We start from the raw sequence: 16837 nt of genomic DNA on the forward strand, positions 1-16837 counted from the left end.
GGTAGATTTGTTTATTGATTTGGTTGCTCTCTTCCTCCTTTTATATATATATACATTTTTTTTCCTTTTTCTGTTTTTGTGAGTGTGTATGTGTATGCTTCTTTGTGTGATTTTGTCTGTATACCTTTGCTTTTACCAGTTGTCCTAGGGTTCTGGTCTGTCTGTTTCTTCTTTTTATTTTGGTTTGGTTTTTGTTTGTTTGTTTTAGTATAGTTTATAGTGCTTGTTATCATTGGTGGATTTGGTTTTTGGTTTGGCTGCTCTCTTCTTTCTTTCTTTCTTTCTTTTTTTAAATAACTTTGTAATTTTTTAAATTTTATTTTACTTACTTACTTACTTATTTATTGCCATGTGGCTGACAGGGTCTTGGTGCTCTGGCCAGGTGTCAGGCCTGAGCCTCTGAGGTGGGAGAGCTGAGTTCAGGACACTGGTCCACCAGAGACCTCCCAGCTCCACGTAATATCAAATGGTGAAAACCTCCCAGAGATCTCCATCTCAACGCTAAGACCTAGCTCCACTCAATGAGCAGCAAGCTATAGTGCTGGACACCCTTTGTCAAACAACTAGCAAGACAGGAACACAACCCCACCCATTAGCAGAGAGGCTGCCTAAAATCATAAGAAGTTCACAGACACCCCAAAACACACCACCAGACACAGTCCTGCCCACCAGAAAGACAAGATCAAGCCTCATCAACCAGAACACAGGCACCAGTCCCCTCCACCAGGAAGCCTCCACAGGCCACTGAACCAACCTTAACCACCGGGGGCAGATACCAAAAACAACAGGAACTACAAACCTGCAGCCTGTGAAAAGGAGACCCCAAACACAGTAAGTTAAGCAAAATGAGAAGACAGAGAAACACATAGCAGATGAAGGAGCAAAGTAAAAACCCACCAGACAAAACAAATGAAGAGGAAGTAGGTAGTCTACCTGAAAAAGAATTCAGAGTAATGATAGTAAAGATGATCCAAAATCTTGGAAGTAGAATGGAGAAAATACAAGAAACGTTTAACAAGGACCTAGAAGAACTAAAGAGCAAAAAAACAATGATGAACACCACAATAAATGAAATTAAAAATTCTCTAGAAGGAATCAATAGCAGAATAACTGAGGCAGAAGAACGGTCAAGTGATGTGGAAGATAAAATAGTGGAAATAACTACTGCAGAGCAGAATAAAGAAAAAAGAATGAAAAGAATTGAGGACAATCTTAGAGACCTCTGGGGCAACGCTAAATGCACTAACATTGGAATTATAGGGGTCCCAGAAGAAGAGAAAAAGAAAGGGTCTGACAAAATATTTGAAGAGATTATAGTTAAAAACTTCCCGAATATGGGAAAGGAAATAGTCATTCAAGTCCAGGAAGCGCAGAGTCCCATACAGGATAAATCTGAGGAGAAACACGCCAAGACACATATTAATCAAACTATCAAAAATTAAATACAAAGAAAAAATATTAAAAGCAGCAAGGGAAAAACAACAAATAACATACAAGGGAATCCCCATAAGGTTAACAGCTGATCTTTCAGCAGAAACTCTGCAAGCCAGAAGGGAATGGCAGGACATATTCAAAGTGATGAAAGGGAAAAACCTACAACCAAGATTACTCTACCCAGCAAGGATCTCATTCAGATTCCACAGAGAAATGAAAACCTTTAGACAAGCAAAAGCTAAGAGAATTCAGCACCACCAAATCAGCTTTACAACAAATTCTAAAGGAACTTCTCTAGGCAGGAAACACAAGAGAAGAAGAAGACCTACAATAACAAACCCAAAACAATTAAAAAAATGGTAATAGGAACCTACATATCAATAACTACCTTAAATGTAAACGGATTAAATGCTCCAACCAAAAGACATAGACTGGCTGAATGGATACAAAAACAAGACCCATATATATGCTGTCTACAAGAGACCTACTTTAGACCTAGGGACACATACGGACTGAAAGTGAGGGGATGGAAAAAGATATTCCATGCAAATGGAAATCAAAAGAAAGTTGGAGTAGCAATTCTCATATCAGACAAAATAGACTTTAAAATAAAGAGTATTACAAGAGACGAAGAAGGACACTACATAATGATCAAGGGATCAGTCCAAGATGAAGATATAACAATTGTAAATATTTATGCACCCAACATAGGAGCACCTCAATACATAAGGCAAATGGTAACAGCTATAAAAGGGGAAATGGACAGTAACACAATCATAGTAGGGGACTTTAACGCCCCACTTTCACCAAAGGACAGATCCTGCAAAATGAAAATAAATAAGGAAACACAAGCTTTAAATGATACCATACATCATTCTCAATGGTGAAAAACTGAAACCATTTCCTCTAAGATCAGGAACACGACAAGGCTGTCCACTCTCAACACTATTATTTGACATAGTTTTGTAAGTTTTAGCCACAGCAATCAGAAAAGAAAAAAGAACTAAAAGGAATCTAAATCGGAAAAGAAGAAGTAAAGCTGTCACTGTTTGCAGATGACATGACACTATACATAGAGAATCCTAAAGATGCTACCAGAAAAATACTAGAGCTAATCAATGAATTTGGTAAAGTAGCAGGATACAAAATTAATGCACAGAAATCTCTTGCATTCCTCTACACTAATGATGAAAAATTTGAAAGTGAAATTAAGGAAACACTCCCATTTACCACTGCGACAAAAACAATAAAATACCTAGGAATAAACATACCTAAGGAGACAAAAGACCTGTATGCAGAAAACTATAGACACTGATAAAAGAAATTAAAGATGATACAAACAGATGGAGAGATATACCATTTTCACAATTTGTATGGAAACACAAAAGACCCTGAATAGCCAAAGCAATCTTGAGAAAGAAAAACAGAGCTGGAGGAATCAGGCTCCCTGACTTCAGACTATACTACAAAGCTACAGTCATCAAGACAGTATGGTAGTGGCACAAAAAAACAGAAATATAGATCAATGGGACAGGATAGAAAGCCCAGAGATAAACCCACGCACATATAGTCACCTTATCTTTGATAAAGGAGGCAAGAATATATAGTGGAGATATTGAGAAACGAAATTGAGTTATTTGTAGTGAGGTGGATGGACCTAGAGTCTGTCATACAGAGTGAAGTAAGTCAGAAAGACAAAAACAAATACCGTATGCTAACACATATATATGGAATCTAAAAAAAAAAAGGTTCTGGAGAACCTAGGGGCAGGACAGCAATAAAGATGCAGACATAGAGAATGGACTGGAGGACATGGGGTGGGGAAGGGTAAGCTGGGACAAAGTGAGAGAGTGGCATGGACATATATACACTAACAAATGTAAAATAGATAGCTAGTGGGAAGCAGCTGCGTAGAACAGGGAGAGCAGCTCAGTGCTTTGTGACCATGCAAGAGGGAGGATATATGTATATATATGAATATGTATAGCTGATTCACTTTGTTATAAAAGCAGAAACTAAGACACCATTGTAAAGCAGTTATACTCCAATAAAGATGTTAAAAAAAAAGAGCATGTGGTCCAACCTCATTAGTAACTAATATGCATAATAATTAGATTTTTAAAATAAGAGCTCCTGAAAGAATGACTCATTTACTCCAAATTGGGATTCTCTTCCTGATGTCTAATTTACATCTACCCTGCTCAGATGACTGTTCCGAGGCTGCTTGATCATTTCTGTAAACTGTACATGCACATGGAAGACAGTCACTAAATCACTGTCACATTCTCCAAGCCTGCGCCTCTCTTGTGAGATGCCGTGTCTAGGACAGAACTAGCACTGTTAGCAGTTCCGAGGAGAATGCTAAAGTGTCCACTGGGCACTGCAGCAACCTCAGGCTCCCTCTTCGTGATTCAGCTCCTGCCCACAGGCCTTCAGCTCCTCCTCCATCCATCACCTGCCCTCGGACGCAAGGTCCCAGACAAACCTACTTTTCATGCCCAGCATCACTGAAAACTTCATGGTGCTTCATCAAAAAATTAAATATAGAATTACCATATGATCCAGCAATTCCTCCTCTTGGTGTATTTGCCAAAGAACTGAAAGCAGGGACTCAAGCAGATATTTGGACACCAATGTTCACAGCAGCATTATTCACAGTAACTGAAAGGGAGAAACAACTCAAGTGTCCATTGATGGAATGGATAAACCAAATGTGCTATATGCAGGCAATGGAATGGTATTCCGTCCTAGACAAGAATGAAATTCTGATAGTGCTACAACATGAACGGACCTTGGAGATGTTATGCTAAAAGCAATAAGCACAAAAGCACAAGTATCGTATGACTGCTCTTATACGCGGATCCTAAAGTAGTCAGATTCGTAGAGACACAAAGTGAATTCGCGGCTGCCCAAGGCTGGGGGCGGGGACAGAGTTTGGGAAGATGAAAACATCCTGGAGACGGACAGCAGCGATGGTCTCTCAACAGTGGGAATGCACTTAATGCCAATGAACTGTGTGCTTAAAAATGGTTGAAATGGTAAATTTGATGTTATGTATATTTTTTCTCTTTTTTTAAAACATCTTTATTGGAGTATAATTGCTTTACAATGGTGTGTTAGTTTCTGCTTCGCCGCCGGAGCCGCGGCTGCTCCCCCAGTCAACCTCTTCCAAGAGTCTGGCCGGAGAAGGAGGGCCCGAGACGTGGGGCGTGGCGCGCAGGGGTCAGCTCCCCTCCCTTTCGGGAAAGAGCTTCCTTTCAGCCTCCTGGCGTGCGGTCCGGAGCCCACAGCTCCTCTGATGCCTTCGGGGGCCCCTCAGTTGGTCCAGGCCGCGGCAGGTGACCACCCCGCGCGGGGGCAGCGGCCTGAGCTCCCGGGGCTAGAGCTGCACCGCCCGGGCCCCCGCCCCATCCCACCTTCCCCACTTCTTTCTCTCGCAGGCCTGGACCCCCGGTTAACCTCTTGCCCACCCTCCTCCCCAAGACCACCCGGCCTCAGCTTCCAGGGCAGACGCAGGTGCCGAGTGCTGGTGCCTGGACGGGAACGTGACGGAGGGATGAGGACATGCTTCCGTGGCCCCCGCCCTTCGGACCTGCAGGGAATTTCCTGCCCATCCTGCAGGGCAGGTGACGTCACAGGTGCCACCCGCCCCAGGTCCTGAGCGGAGTCCTGTACCTCCTGCCCTTTGAGCTGCCAACTAAAGCTGTCCTGCTTCAGGTCTGGTCCCGTTGGTCACAACCGGCCGTCTTGCTTCTCCTCTCTTGCTGTGACCGTCTTCCAACGTCCTGACGATGCCCGTGACTTCAAACCTTCCAGCCAACCTCCACGCTCCTGCCCCAGCGTCACCTAAAATGCTCCCAGCACCCCAGCCCCAGAGGCCCAGCACGCACCTGCCGCCACTGTCCCCCACTGGCACCTTCCCTCCCACCCCTTGGGGGACTGTCTTTCCTCGGCCCGGTCCTCCCCTCTGAGCCATTACATTCACACCACGGAGAGACGCTGTCCCCTGAGAAAGCCAACCAGTCCCGGTGTCAACGCAGGTCAGTCTCACTAAGATGTAGAGACCACCTCTTCGGAAGAGAGTGAAGCTGCACGGGCGGGGAGAGGGAGGGGTGCACCCCGGCCCCTCACACTGGCGAAGGCTTCGTGGAAGTGCTGAGGGGAAGCCTCAGAGCACCCGTCGTAAAACTGAGATGCTGGCGGGGCCTCCCCTGTGAAGACACATCAGAGTTCCCCTTCATAGACGGCCAATGCTCTGATTCTACATTGCTTATCTAGAGGGAGAACAGACGGATACGGTCAAAGTGTTGGATTTAATTATATTCTATTTCACCCTTGTAGAGAAATAAAACGGGTTCTACCCAATAAGGGAATGAGTAAGGCTTTGCCATACTTCGATGGTGACCCTCTGCTCGGATACGGTATTAAACAGAAGACGTTCTCAAGATCGCTTTGGCTATTTGGGGTCTTTTGTGTTTCCATACAAATTGCGAAATTTTTAGTTCTAGTTCTGTGAAAAATGCCATTGGTAATTTGATAGGGATTGCATTGAATCTGTAGATTGCTTTGGGTAGTATAGTCATTTTCACAATGTTGATTCTTCCAATCCAAGAACATGGTATGTCTCTCCATCTATTTGTATCATCTTTAATTTCTTTCATCAATGTCTTATAATTTTCTGCATACAGGTCTTTTGTCTCCTTAGGTAGGTTTATTCCTAGGTATTTTATTCTTTTTGTTGCAGTGGTAAATGGGAGAGTTTCCATAATTTCAGTTTCAGATTTTTCATCCTTAGTGTATAGGAATGCAAGGGATTTCTCTGCATTAATTTTGTATCCTGCTACTTTACCAAATTCATTGATTAGCTCTAGTATTTTCCTGGTAGCATCTTTAGGATTCTCTATGTATAGTGTCATGTCATCTGCAAACAGTGACAGCTTTACTTCTTTTCCGATTTGGATTTGTTTTATTTCTTTATCTTTTCTGATTGCTGTGGCTAAGACTTCCAAAATTATGTTGAATAATAGTGGTGAGAGTGGGCAGATGTTATGTATATTTTACCACAACAAAAATTTTAAAACCCCAAGCCCCTCTCCTCATCTGACCCCTCCCGTTTCTTCCCTGCTCTTCTGCTCTCCTCCATCCCGGCTCACCAGGCTCTGCCACTCTGTTCTTATTTCAGCTTGTCAAACGCCCCAGGTCTCTTGCCTCAGAGCCCTGCCTCTGTCTTCTCCTCCGTCAAGAACATTCTTCCTCTGTTCTTCACAGGGATAAACCCTTTTTATCCTTTGAATCTATGGCAGAAGCTAGCTGATGTTCACCAGCCTGTTCCCCTCCTCCTGGGCACACAGCTGTACCTTACTTCCCAGCCTCCCTTGCAAAAAAAAAAAAGAAATAAAAATCAAAACCTTTTCTATTCCTAACTTTGCAGTGTAAAATAATCTCGGACTTGTAAACGGTTGTAAAACCGTGTAAAGAATCCTCATGTGCCTTGCACTCGGCCTCCCCAGATGTTCACATTTTACACGACCTGAGTGCGACGGTCCAATCTAGCACTTTATATTGATCCAACGCTCTCGATTAATCTATACTCCCCTCAGGATGTCGTTCTTGTCTCACTGACGTCCTTTTGTTCTGACCCTGATCACTCACAGGGCTCAGTTGGCCTGTCCCCTTGGCCTCCCAGGATCTGGGACAGCACCTCAGTCTTTATTTGCTTCTCTTGACGCTTTTGCAGAGTGCTGGCCAGGAACTGTGTAGAATGTCCTTCCATCTGGGTCATCTAAGGTTTGTTTCCTCAGAGTAACACTCGGAGATGCATCTTTGGCGAGAATGCCCTAGGAGTGATCTGTGTCCTTCCGAGAGCCTGGCTTCGGACTTTGTCACTTGGTAAAGGTGCTGTCGCTTCTCCTGTGGTGAGTTGGTCCCTGGGGCGATGCCATGAGGCTGTGCCCCCACCTGTGTCTCAACGTGACTCCCCCCTTGTTCCAGCATCCTCAGATGGTTGTTATCAGTGTGGTCTTTACCACATGGTGATTTTCTATTTCTAGTTCTGGTCTACTATACTTATAGTTGTCATTCTACTGTAAGAAAGAGCCTTTCCCATTACTTATTTATTTATTCAATTATTTATTTATGTCACTGTAGATTAATGGATATCTACTTTATTCTGTTTTTACTTATTCTTACTCTACTTATCATTACTATCTTTATTTTCTTGCTCAAATTGGCCCCATTATCGCTTTTAAACTTCAGTACAGACATATCTTTCTGTAAGATTATAAGTTAAAATAATTTCTGTACCAGAGAAAATGGTACTATTAATCTCAACTAGATTCTTTAGCTCTAATAAGTCAAAATACGAATGAAGATTAGCTTACCTAAAGTTAATGGTGGTGGTTTTGGATCAAGAACGTATTCTTTTTCTGGATCTTCCACTTTAGGGCCTTGTGTGGTTTTTTTAAGTCCAGTATCTATTATTGCTTTTGTATTTCTTTTTAGAGACTTGCATCTGTTCTCTGTCCAAGAATGTACATTTGTACATTTGTCCTTTGTCTTAGAATGATCTGCTATTGAAAGATTTTGAAGTTGAAGATCATGTAAAATGTGATCTTGTAAAGCCACTGCAGTGACTGCTAAGTTATCCTGTTTAGGTGAATGACCCTAAAAAGTGGGGAAAAAAGCCTTACATGCAGAACATTATCTAATGTACCATTTACAAGAAAGCTTATGCTTTAACACTCAACCTTAATGGCATACCAGACCAAATCCAGTAGTAAAGAATGCTTCACCCATCGTTACCCAAGTCAGGGGAGCAAAGCCCAGTCTCACCATTTATGTTAATGACATAGTAACATTTTTCACTTAATTACTAAGGCCTTAATCATAATATGAATAAATGCATTCTGACGTATATAAGCTGTGCGTGCCTGAGCACATTCTGTTTCTCTATAATTAGACTCCAGGCAAAGCTTGCTTCTGTTATACTAAAGAGAATCTTGCATTAAGTGTATGCTTTTTTAGTGAAAACTTATACAAAATACAATTTCCATGCAGCTAAGAGATGCTTATACCAAGTACTACAGCTGACAGTTCCTCACTGAAGCAAGGTTTGCAAACTATTTTTTATACTGTCAAATAGCTGAATTAAAATATATTCATGAGTAAAACAATGTGTATGTTTTAAAAAGGATTGTGTACCTTATTTTTTAACATGCTGACTCAGGAGAAGTGGTTGCTTGGCTATATCAAATTATATCATCATTTCATATCCCAGTCCTTTGATTCTTCTACTGTAAAAAAGCCAACAGAAAGCCAACGTTAGAGTGTACCTAAAATCTCTGACGAAGTTTACGGGGAAGAGAAATATGGAGAGTCTAACTGATGATGAATGTGCACCAGCACAGCACTAAGCTCTGTGCTCTGATCCCAGAGGAACTCAAGCCAGTCATGACTTGATTGACCTGTCCTCAAGCAGTTCTCCTGATAGTTGGAGGGAACCTAGTAATATGAATGAGAACAATCTGTTGTTAAATATAATGATACTATACGTGAATACAACAAAATTTCAGACTACAAAGATCAGAGAATGTAAGTGAAATACCTCTTAAAGGGATAATATTAAAACAGGGATTTGAAGGACAGAGAGTGGGCAATGAACATGCTGCCCCACAGGTACAAGAAAAGCACAGGCACTCCAGAACTCAGCAGGTGTTTATGTTTTAGACAAGGGAACAGTGGACGCACTGGGATGTAAGAGGAATACTGTCTGACTTCACTCTGTCCACAACAGAGACATACATGGGTTCTAGTCTTGCTCTACCTGTTTCTACAAGATACGTAGCATATCTGGGTCTGTTTCCCCACCTCAAGACAGATATGATAACGCTCTCCTTGCAGGGTTACTGTTAGGATTAAATGAGACAACCTTTGTAAAGTATCTAAAATAGGTCCCTCTACACAGAAGGTACTCTGTAAACAGTTATGCTTGATCCAGTTCCCTTCAAAGCTGATGCAAAGGGGCTTCCCTGGTGGCGCAGTGGTTAAGTATCCTCCTGCCAATGCAGGGGACACGGGTTCGAGCCCTGGTCTGGAAAGATCCCACATGCTGTGGTGCAACTAAGCCCGTGCGCCACAACTACTGAGCCTGAGCTCTGGAGCCCACGTGCCACAACTACTGAAGCCCACGCGCGTAGAGACCGTGCTCCGCAACAAGAGAAGCCGCCGCAATGAGGAGCCCGCGCACCGCAACAAAGAGTAGCCCCCGCTCGCCGCAACTAGAGAAAAGCCTGCGCGCAACAACGGAGACCCAACGGAGCCAAAAAAAAAAAAAAAAAAAAAAGCTGGTGGAAGAATTTGGAATTGGCCCTTTTAGTTTTTAGACAAGGGTATATCTTATGAAGACAAGAGTCCAAAATATATTGGGATGGGGAGGAACAGTAAACTGCTGGAGTAATCTAGGGAGTACTGCTGAGGGCCTGATCGTAAGATGAGAGACGAATTAATCCCAAATATGTATCTCAGGATCAACACCTACATTCAGTTAGTCCCGCAGAATGAGCTTCCTAAGGGGTGAGTGCAGAATGAGGAAAGAAAGCACAGTGGAAAGGAGTCTGTGAGATCCCCGAGACCCTTCAGCAGTGAGGTGACAGCTTCTACGGCAACACCATTCCCCTTCAATTCTGGCATCAAGAGGAGAATGAAGGAGTTTCCATCTAATATTTCATCACAACAGTCTAGGCTGAAGAAATGGTAGAAGGTATTTAAAATGCTGAAAGATCACTAACAGAATCTTCTGCTTTCAAAATGCCTGCAACCTGGCAGAGTATAGTTTGCATCATCTTAAAAATTGTTTAATAATCATAGCTAGCCATCTGCAGTCGACAATTTTATCTCAAGTGTCTACACTGTACGCCACTGGGCTTAACATCAAGAGCTTTTAAAAACTGTGCCTCTTGTAAGTCCTATAGTGTCGTTAAATTTCAGCATTAGAAACTATTTTCAACTATTTAGTCCAACTTCATTTTAAAAGGAGAAAACATATCCAGAGATTGCAGACTCCTCCAAAATTATATAATTAGTCTGTGGCAGCGGTAGGGTTAGAAACTTAATCCTTACCCAGTATTAAGAGCTAAAATTAATAGGAATATTTTTTCTTCGTAAATTCCATTGTTAACAATTAGTTAAAAGAAGTAGGGCTTGGTAAAAAGATACCACTGTGGTGGCAAAGTAATTAGTTACCGATTTGTCTAAGTGACTTTAAGCTAATTTATAAACATGCTAGTTAAAAACACAGGAACACCAGAGAAACAATTTTTAAAAGACAATTGGACACACTGTGTTGCCAGGTTTTATAACTTAGGAATTCCTTATTTTACATTTTTGATGAGACTCCACCCAGGTTGGCCAGAAGCACAGAAAGTTGTAAAATGACCGTCCTCCTGTCCCTGGGTATCCGTGGGACTGGTTCCAGAACCCGCCGGTTTTCACCAAAACCCCAGGATGCTCAAGTCCCAGAGTCAGCCTCCACCCGACCCCCGTCCTCCGCCAGGGAGAGTGTAGCACTGCGGTACATATTTACTGAAGAAAATCCGGGTACGGCCTGCAGGGGGGCCCCGAAGTTCACACTCTCGTTCAAGGGTCAACTGTATATGTTAACCGCGGACCCCCTTTCAGTAACGGGCTGGTTGTGGTTCTCAGACAGTGACCGTTCTAGGCCCTCCCAAGGGATGGCCACGGAGTAGGCGGGCTGCCCTGGGGACCCGAGGACCTTTGGGGCTGCACAGGACAGTCCCGGCCGCTCCCGCCTCCAGGGCGCCCCCTCCCCTGCCCTCCCCAACCTATCCCACCCCTCCTCCCTATTCCACCCGGGGCCGCACCTGCAGCGGAACAGACCCCGCCCTCTGCACACACACCGCGGCAGACGCCCTCCACCTCTGCGGCCCGCCGTTGCCTAGCAACCGCCGCCGCTCCGGTCACACGCCAGCGCGCATGCTCAACGGCCCAGTCCTGCCCCACGCTGAGCACCACTTTCCGGAAGCCCGCTGCAGCTCTGCCACACTGCGCATGCTCGCAGGTCCCGCCCTTCGTGCAGCCACACTGCGCATGCTCACCGGCTCTGCCCTGAGCACAGTACAGAAGCCTCTATCGCTTGGGCGGTGCTTTCACACCGCGCATGCTTATCTGCTGCGCGCCGCAGAGGGCCGCGCCGCGCATGTTCGCCGCCGCGCGCGCTCGCGCAAGTGTCGGGGGCGGAGTGTGGAGCGCGGGCGTGGACGCACGTGGGGCGCGTCCTCGAGTGCCCCGGCTCCGTGGTTTCCTTCGCTTAGCGCTTGACGGAGCTCCGGCGCCCGGAGCGCGCCCTCCTGCGGGTCCTGGAGCCTTGGCTGCCCCAGGCAGCCAGGCCGCTGGCCCTGCCTCGGGTGTAGCCTGGACACGGCTGGCCCACTTGCTTTCCCTTCTTTAAGCATCACATCCTGCACTGCTCGTTGTCCAGTGCCCGAAAACCATTGTTTCATATATTTGATTTTTTTAGTGGACGGAGGTAAGCTTAAATCCAGTCCCTAACGCTTCATCGTGGCCCAACGCAGAGGCCAATAGAAGTTTGTTGAGACAGTGACTCAGCTGTGCTATTTAAACTTTTATTGAAATGAAGTTCAGCTGAAAGTACAGAGAAAAAAATACAAAATGCAAATAGTCCTTTTTTTTTTTCACTTCTCTGCAAGTGAGGTCTAAAGAAGTTACCAAGTTGATTGGAAATAGGTCATTGATTGTTAAAGGCCTAAAAGTTAAAGTTTTTGATGTAACATTGGAGTAAATGATATACTGATGAAACAAGATAATCTGAAGCTTTATTGAAGATAATTTTTTTCCTAATGGAATTAAATTTTCTAAGATGGCCACTCCTGTTTGGAAGTTTGTTGAAACAGACTAAAAACAAGGTAAATTTTTTTTGATAAAGCCAAACTAAATTCATAATGAAGTTCATAATCTTTCACATAATATTTCAAACTTTTCCGACAAATATTGTAATCTTGATTTACATTCCAGTTGGTGATGGGTCTAGGAGACAAGTAAGGGTCACTAGTCCTGAGGACCTTTTGTTCTGTGACTCAGAGCACAGAGGAAAGAGTGGGAAAGCTTTGGATTCAGATAGGTAGATCTTACTTTTGGGTTCTTTGCATAAAGGGGACATTTCTTACTTCTCCCCTCAGCATCCATGAGCCCTTCTCCACCAATTGTCCTGGGGATGCTTCAGTCCTGGGATGGAACATATGCCCAGCTTCAGCTCATCAGAAAATCTCAGTGCCCTGGCCATAGTGACTTACAGTAAGTCCCCTACATATGAACGAGATCCATTCTGAGAGCGTGTTCATAAGTCCAGTTCGTAAGTCCAACAAAGTTAGCCTAGGTACTCAGCTAACACAATCGGCTATATAGTACTGTAATAGGTTTATAATACTTTTCACATAAAGAATACATAAAAAACAAAGAAAAAATGAAGAAAACGTTTTCAATCTTACAGTACAATACCTTGAGAAGTACAGTCGTACAGAACAACAGGTGGCACACGGGGGCTGGCATCGAGCAAACGGGCAAGAGGAGTTACCGGAGTGGGAGGAAGAGGTGGGCGATGGTAGAGCTGAAGGATCGTCAGCAACAGGAGACGGGGGGCAAGTCACAATTCCACTCACGCCTGACGTGGATGGCACAGGTTCTGGTTCCTTGCTGGGTTCAACTCTATATACCCTCTTGAAAAAATGATCCAGTAATGTCTGGGTAGTAGCTCTCTTTTTCTCGTCATAGGTGACGCGGTAGCACTGGATTGCATTCCGAAGGGCTGCTGCAACCTTCGTGTGCCGTTCTACATTTGGGTCCTGTCCCTCAAAAACTGACAGTGCCTCCTCAAATAAAGAACATCCCCTTGCCATTGCCTGCGTCGTGAATCTCTTCTTAGCAGTACCAGCTACATCATCGCTGCTTTTATGCTTGCTTCCGGACATCCTGGGCTAGAAATAAAGGTACTGTACTACTCTACTCTATACAGTACTGTACGGTGAAGTACCCAAAAGCACAACCCCTTGTAGAGGATGCACGCATGTGACAATGTCCGCCAGACACGTGAAATACCTTACGTGATTGGACGTGTGAACGCACGTTCGCATCTCTGAAAGTTCGAAACTTGAAGGTTCGTATGTAGAGGACTTACTGTAATTGGAATGAGCATAGGACCTAGTGGGGCTAATCAGATGGACTCAGTATATTTGTGGCAGCTACTGGAAAATTCCTTTAATTCTTCCTACTGAATGTAGAAACAAGAAAAGACGTGAAACTGCAGCTGTGCTGGCTATCTTGTCATCACAAGGTGAGAGCCTGAAGCTGTTGGGGGCCATCGTGAACCTCCGAAGGAGGATTATACAGGAAGTGGCAGAGATTTGGACAGAGTCCAAGCCCTGGTGAGATAGTTTAAGCCCTGAAGGTAGCCCAACTCTGAGTCTTTCCACTTACCTGAGTGAATAAATTCCCTTTATGCTTCAGCCAGTTGAAGTCTGGTTTTCTGTTACTTGTAATGGGAAGAATTCAAATGACAAATAGGTATATTATTACCACCTTAAGGCTCTGGTGAGGTTAAGACGGCATACGTATGTGAACTGCTTAGTTCAGTGGCTGGTAATCTTTATATCCATTTTAAGGTATTTTTATTGAACTTAAACATCTAAGAAAAATTCCCATTTTAAAAATTCCTTCCCTCCATCCAAGTGTTTAAAATTTCAGGACAGTTTTACTACCTGCATGTTTTCTATCCGAAAGAAATGGGTCTTTCTTCTTAGCTACGCAGAATATTTTTCTGCAGGCATTTGCTTAAAAATTTAGTCTTGCAATTATTACTTTGTAATTCTTGACAGAAAGCATAGCTGACATGATTGTTATTTGAAGACGATGTTATGAGGACCATGTTCCTCCCCCCTCCTCCAGATAGAGTGTCTGTCCATCATCAGAATGTGACATTCTTGGATGGGAAGGGTTCAATAACTTGTATAACCCACCTTTCTCACTCCCCAAAGCATGCTGTCAGTGATCTGTAGTTATGCTTCTAGCGTTTTTCTTTGTTTGTTTCAAGATGGGCTTAAGAAATTGCCATATGTAGAGTGTGTTTGCATCCTCTGAAAACCCCCTGAGCACATTTTCCAAAGTACTGTCCAGTGCCCTTTATGTAAGCGCTCATGTTACCTGAAAACTGGGTTCACCTCTTGGTGGGTGTTGAGCCAAAAGACACAACCGAGCCAGAGATCGGGAGAAGAAAGGACTTATTACAGTAGGTCTCCTGCATACGAACGAGTTCCATTCCAAGAGCGGGTTCGTAAGTCCAATTTGTTTGTAAGTCCAACGAAGTTAGCCCAGGTACCCAACGTTTACAGATAATGCCAGACACGTGAACTAACGTAGGTGATTGGACATGTGAACGCACGTCTGCACCTTTGAAAGTTCGCAACTTGAAGTTTTCCATGGAGGGGACTTCCTGTACTTGCAGCAAGTAAGGAGAAGGCCGGGGATCTTTTCCGAAGGGTGTCTCCCCAGACAGCGAAGTTGGGAGGGTGCTTGCACATTCATGAGGGGGCTTGAGCAGAGGAGAATTCAGCACTGAATTGCGGCGAAGGTTGACAGAGTCCAAGCTTTAGTTTATCAAAGTCATGCTCTTTGAGCGTCAATATCATCATCCCATCCTGCACCTGGTGGGGGCCTTAATTTCTGCAGAACTCAATGACTGTATCAGATTGTTATGTACACCCCTTGAGGAGGAACTCGGACTCTGGTTTATGGCTGAACTATTGTTTCTTGACTGCTTTTCCTTTGGTCCTCGCTTCCCTTAAGATCGGTAATTACTGAGACCTGTTGAAAGGCAAGCATTGTGGCCAGGCTTAGATCACACAAGGGCTCAGGCCCAAAGTGGCTTCTCTTATGTCTAGAAAGCCATGCCTGTTCCCTTTCTCTGGGGTCCCCCTACCCTATTTGCTTACACTTGCATGATTAATATTTTTTAGAATTTCAGAAACATGAATTGGATGTTCTGGGGACGGTCTGAAGAGAAAGGAGCTGAGAGGAAATTAGATGCACGTGGAGAGGACAAGCTGGGTCTGGCTGCTTTGCTTAGTTGCACAGAGGACACAGGTGTGCCTGGAACGAGCACGCTGTGTTCTGTTCTCCACGGTGCTGAAGAAAGAAGCCTCCTGTGTGATGCTATAGTTTAGAGATCGAGGCATAAACATGGTGACAAGGAGGGTGATGGTGCCCACACATCTCAAAGGAGGGGCAGCCAGAGACAGGAAGGGCTGGCTATTTCATGGGAAGCATTTACGTGAGGGGGAAATCTTATACTATATTTTGTCTGTGTAGGAGCAACGCAGGTGTTACTGAGTCCAAGCTAATACTGCTCACTGCACAGCAGACGATGGATCCAGAGACAAGGTCTTGGGGCAAGGAATGGTGACTTTGTTCAGAAAGCCAGCAGACTGAGAAGACGGTGGACTAGCGTCCCAAGAACCATTGTACCCAAGTTAGCATTCAGACTTCTTTTTTGCTAAAAGAGGAGGGGTTGTTGTAGACTTCTTGGTGCCAGAATCCTTTGTTCACAGTGTTCCTTTAAACCTCGAGCGAGATAATTGTTATCTTCCGTTCTGACACTTTTTACCTCTTCATAAATGGAAAGTGTTACACCTTTAAAGGTCAAGCCTGGGAGGCAGAGCATTGAGAAAGGGCTGTTATGTACAATATATTTCAGGCTCTAGGCAGCCTTCTTTTACAAAAGGTGCAGAGCCGGCGTGACCAAGCACAGGCCACTGAGAACAAAGTTTAGATTCGATATGGAGCCAGGTGTGTTCTTCTTTGCCGCCCAGGGAAAGTGTCCAAAAACTAGAACTGGCAGTTGGAGTTTGTCTCCTGGTTGAGGATGAGTTTTTTCCACTATTACACCAGAGACAAATTCTTGGATACTAGCGGTGGGGAAGTATGGATTCTTAATACAGTTGGTCCCCACAGATTGAGTTTTGCCCATCGGCCCAGGCTCTGAGCTCTGTACTGACGGACTCTAGGCAGGGATCAGAGTGGTTCTTCCTAGTTTAACCTCCTCTTCCTCCTCCTCCTCACATATTTAATATGTGAATGCTCTCACGTTTCTTCTTTGTTACCTGCAGAATATTCTTAGTCCTACTCGATGCATATTTTACTCCTACCTGTCTTAAGACAGTCCTTGACGCTGAATATATTATAAGCACATAAGACGAGCATTTCTGTACAGTTTCCCGTTATTAACATCTTGCATTTGTATGCCGCATTTGTCCCAATCAACCAACCAGTGTTGATACATTCTGATTAACTAAAGTGTATAGTTTACGAATTCGCTTCT

At 44.2% G+C, this 16837-nt stretch overlaps 1 protein-coding gene and 1 long non-coding RNA gene across 3 annotated transcripts in view; one reads left to right on the forward strand and one right to left on the reverse strand.

Annotated features, from left to right (window-relative positions):
* The window catches only part of RNF32 (ring finger protein 32), a 47876-nt gene extending 36490 nt beyond the window's left edge, over positions 1 to 11386 (reverse strand). For both annotated transcript variants that reach the window (XM_024130309.2, XM_028489515.2), the window contains exons 1-3: positions 11313 to 11386; positions 8635 to 8726; positions 7815 to 8097 (exon numbers count right to left, since the gene is read on the reverse strand). In XM_024130309.2, coding sequence (XP_023986077.1) covers positions 7815 to 8097; positions 8635 to 8649 — 298 coding nt within the window. In that variant the 5' untranslated portion in view covers positions 8650 to 8726; positions 11313 to 11386. The remainder of the gene's footprint in view (positions 1 to 7814; positions 8098 to 8634; positions 8727 to 11312) is intronic.
* A 951-nt stretch (positions 11387 to 12337) lies between these two features.
* On the forward strand, positions 12338 to 15932 carry LOC129392114 (uncharacterized). The gene is made up of 3 exons (XR_008617291.1): positions 12338 to 12374; positions 13240 to 13454; positions 15829 to 15932. It is a non-coding gene; the product is annotated as an uncharacterized lncRNA (long non-coding RNA).
* Positions 15933 to 16837: the final 905 nt, after the last annotated feature.

The sequence above is a fragment of the Physeter macrocephalus genome, chromosome 5, assembly GCF_002837175.3.
Source record: "Physeter macrocephalus isolate SW-GA chromosome 5, ASM283717v5, whole genome shotgun sequence".
NCBI lineage: Eukaryota > Metazoa > Chordata > Mammalia > Artiodactyla > Physeteridae > Physeter > Physeter macrocephalus.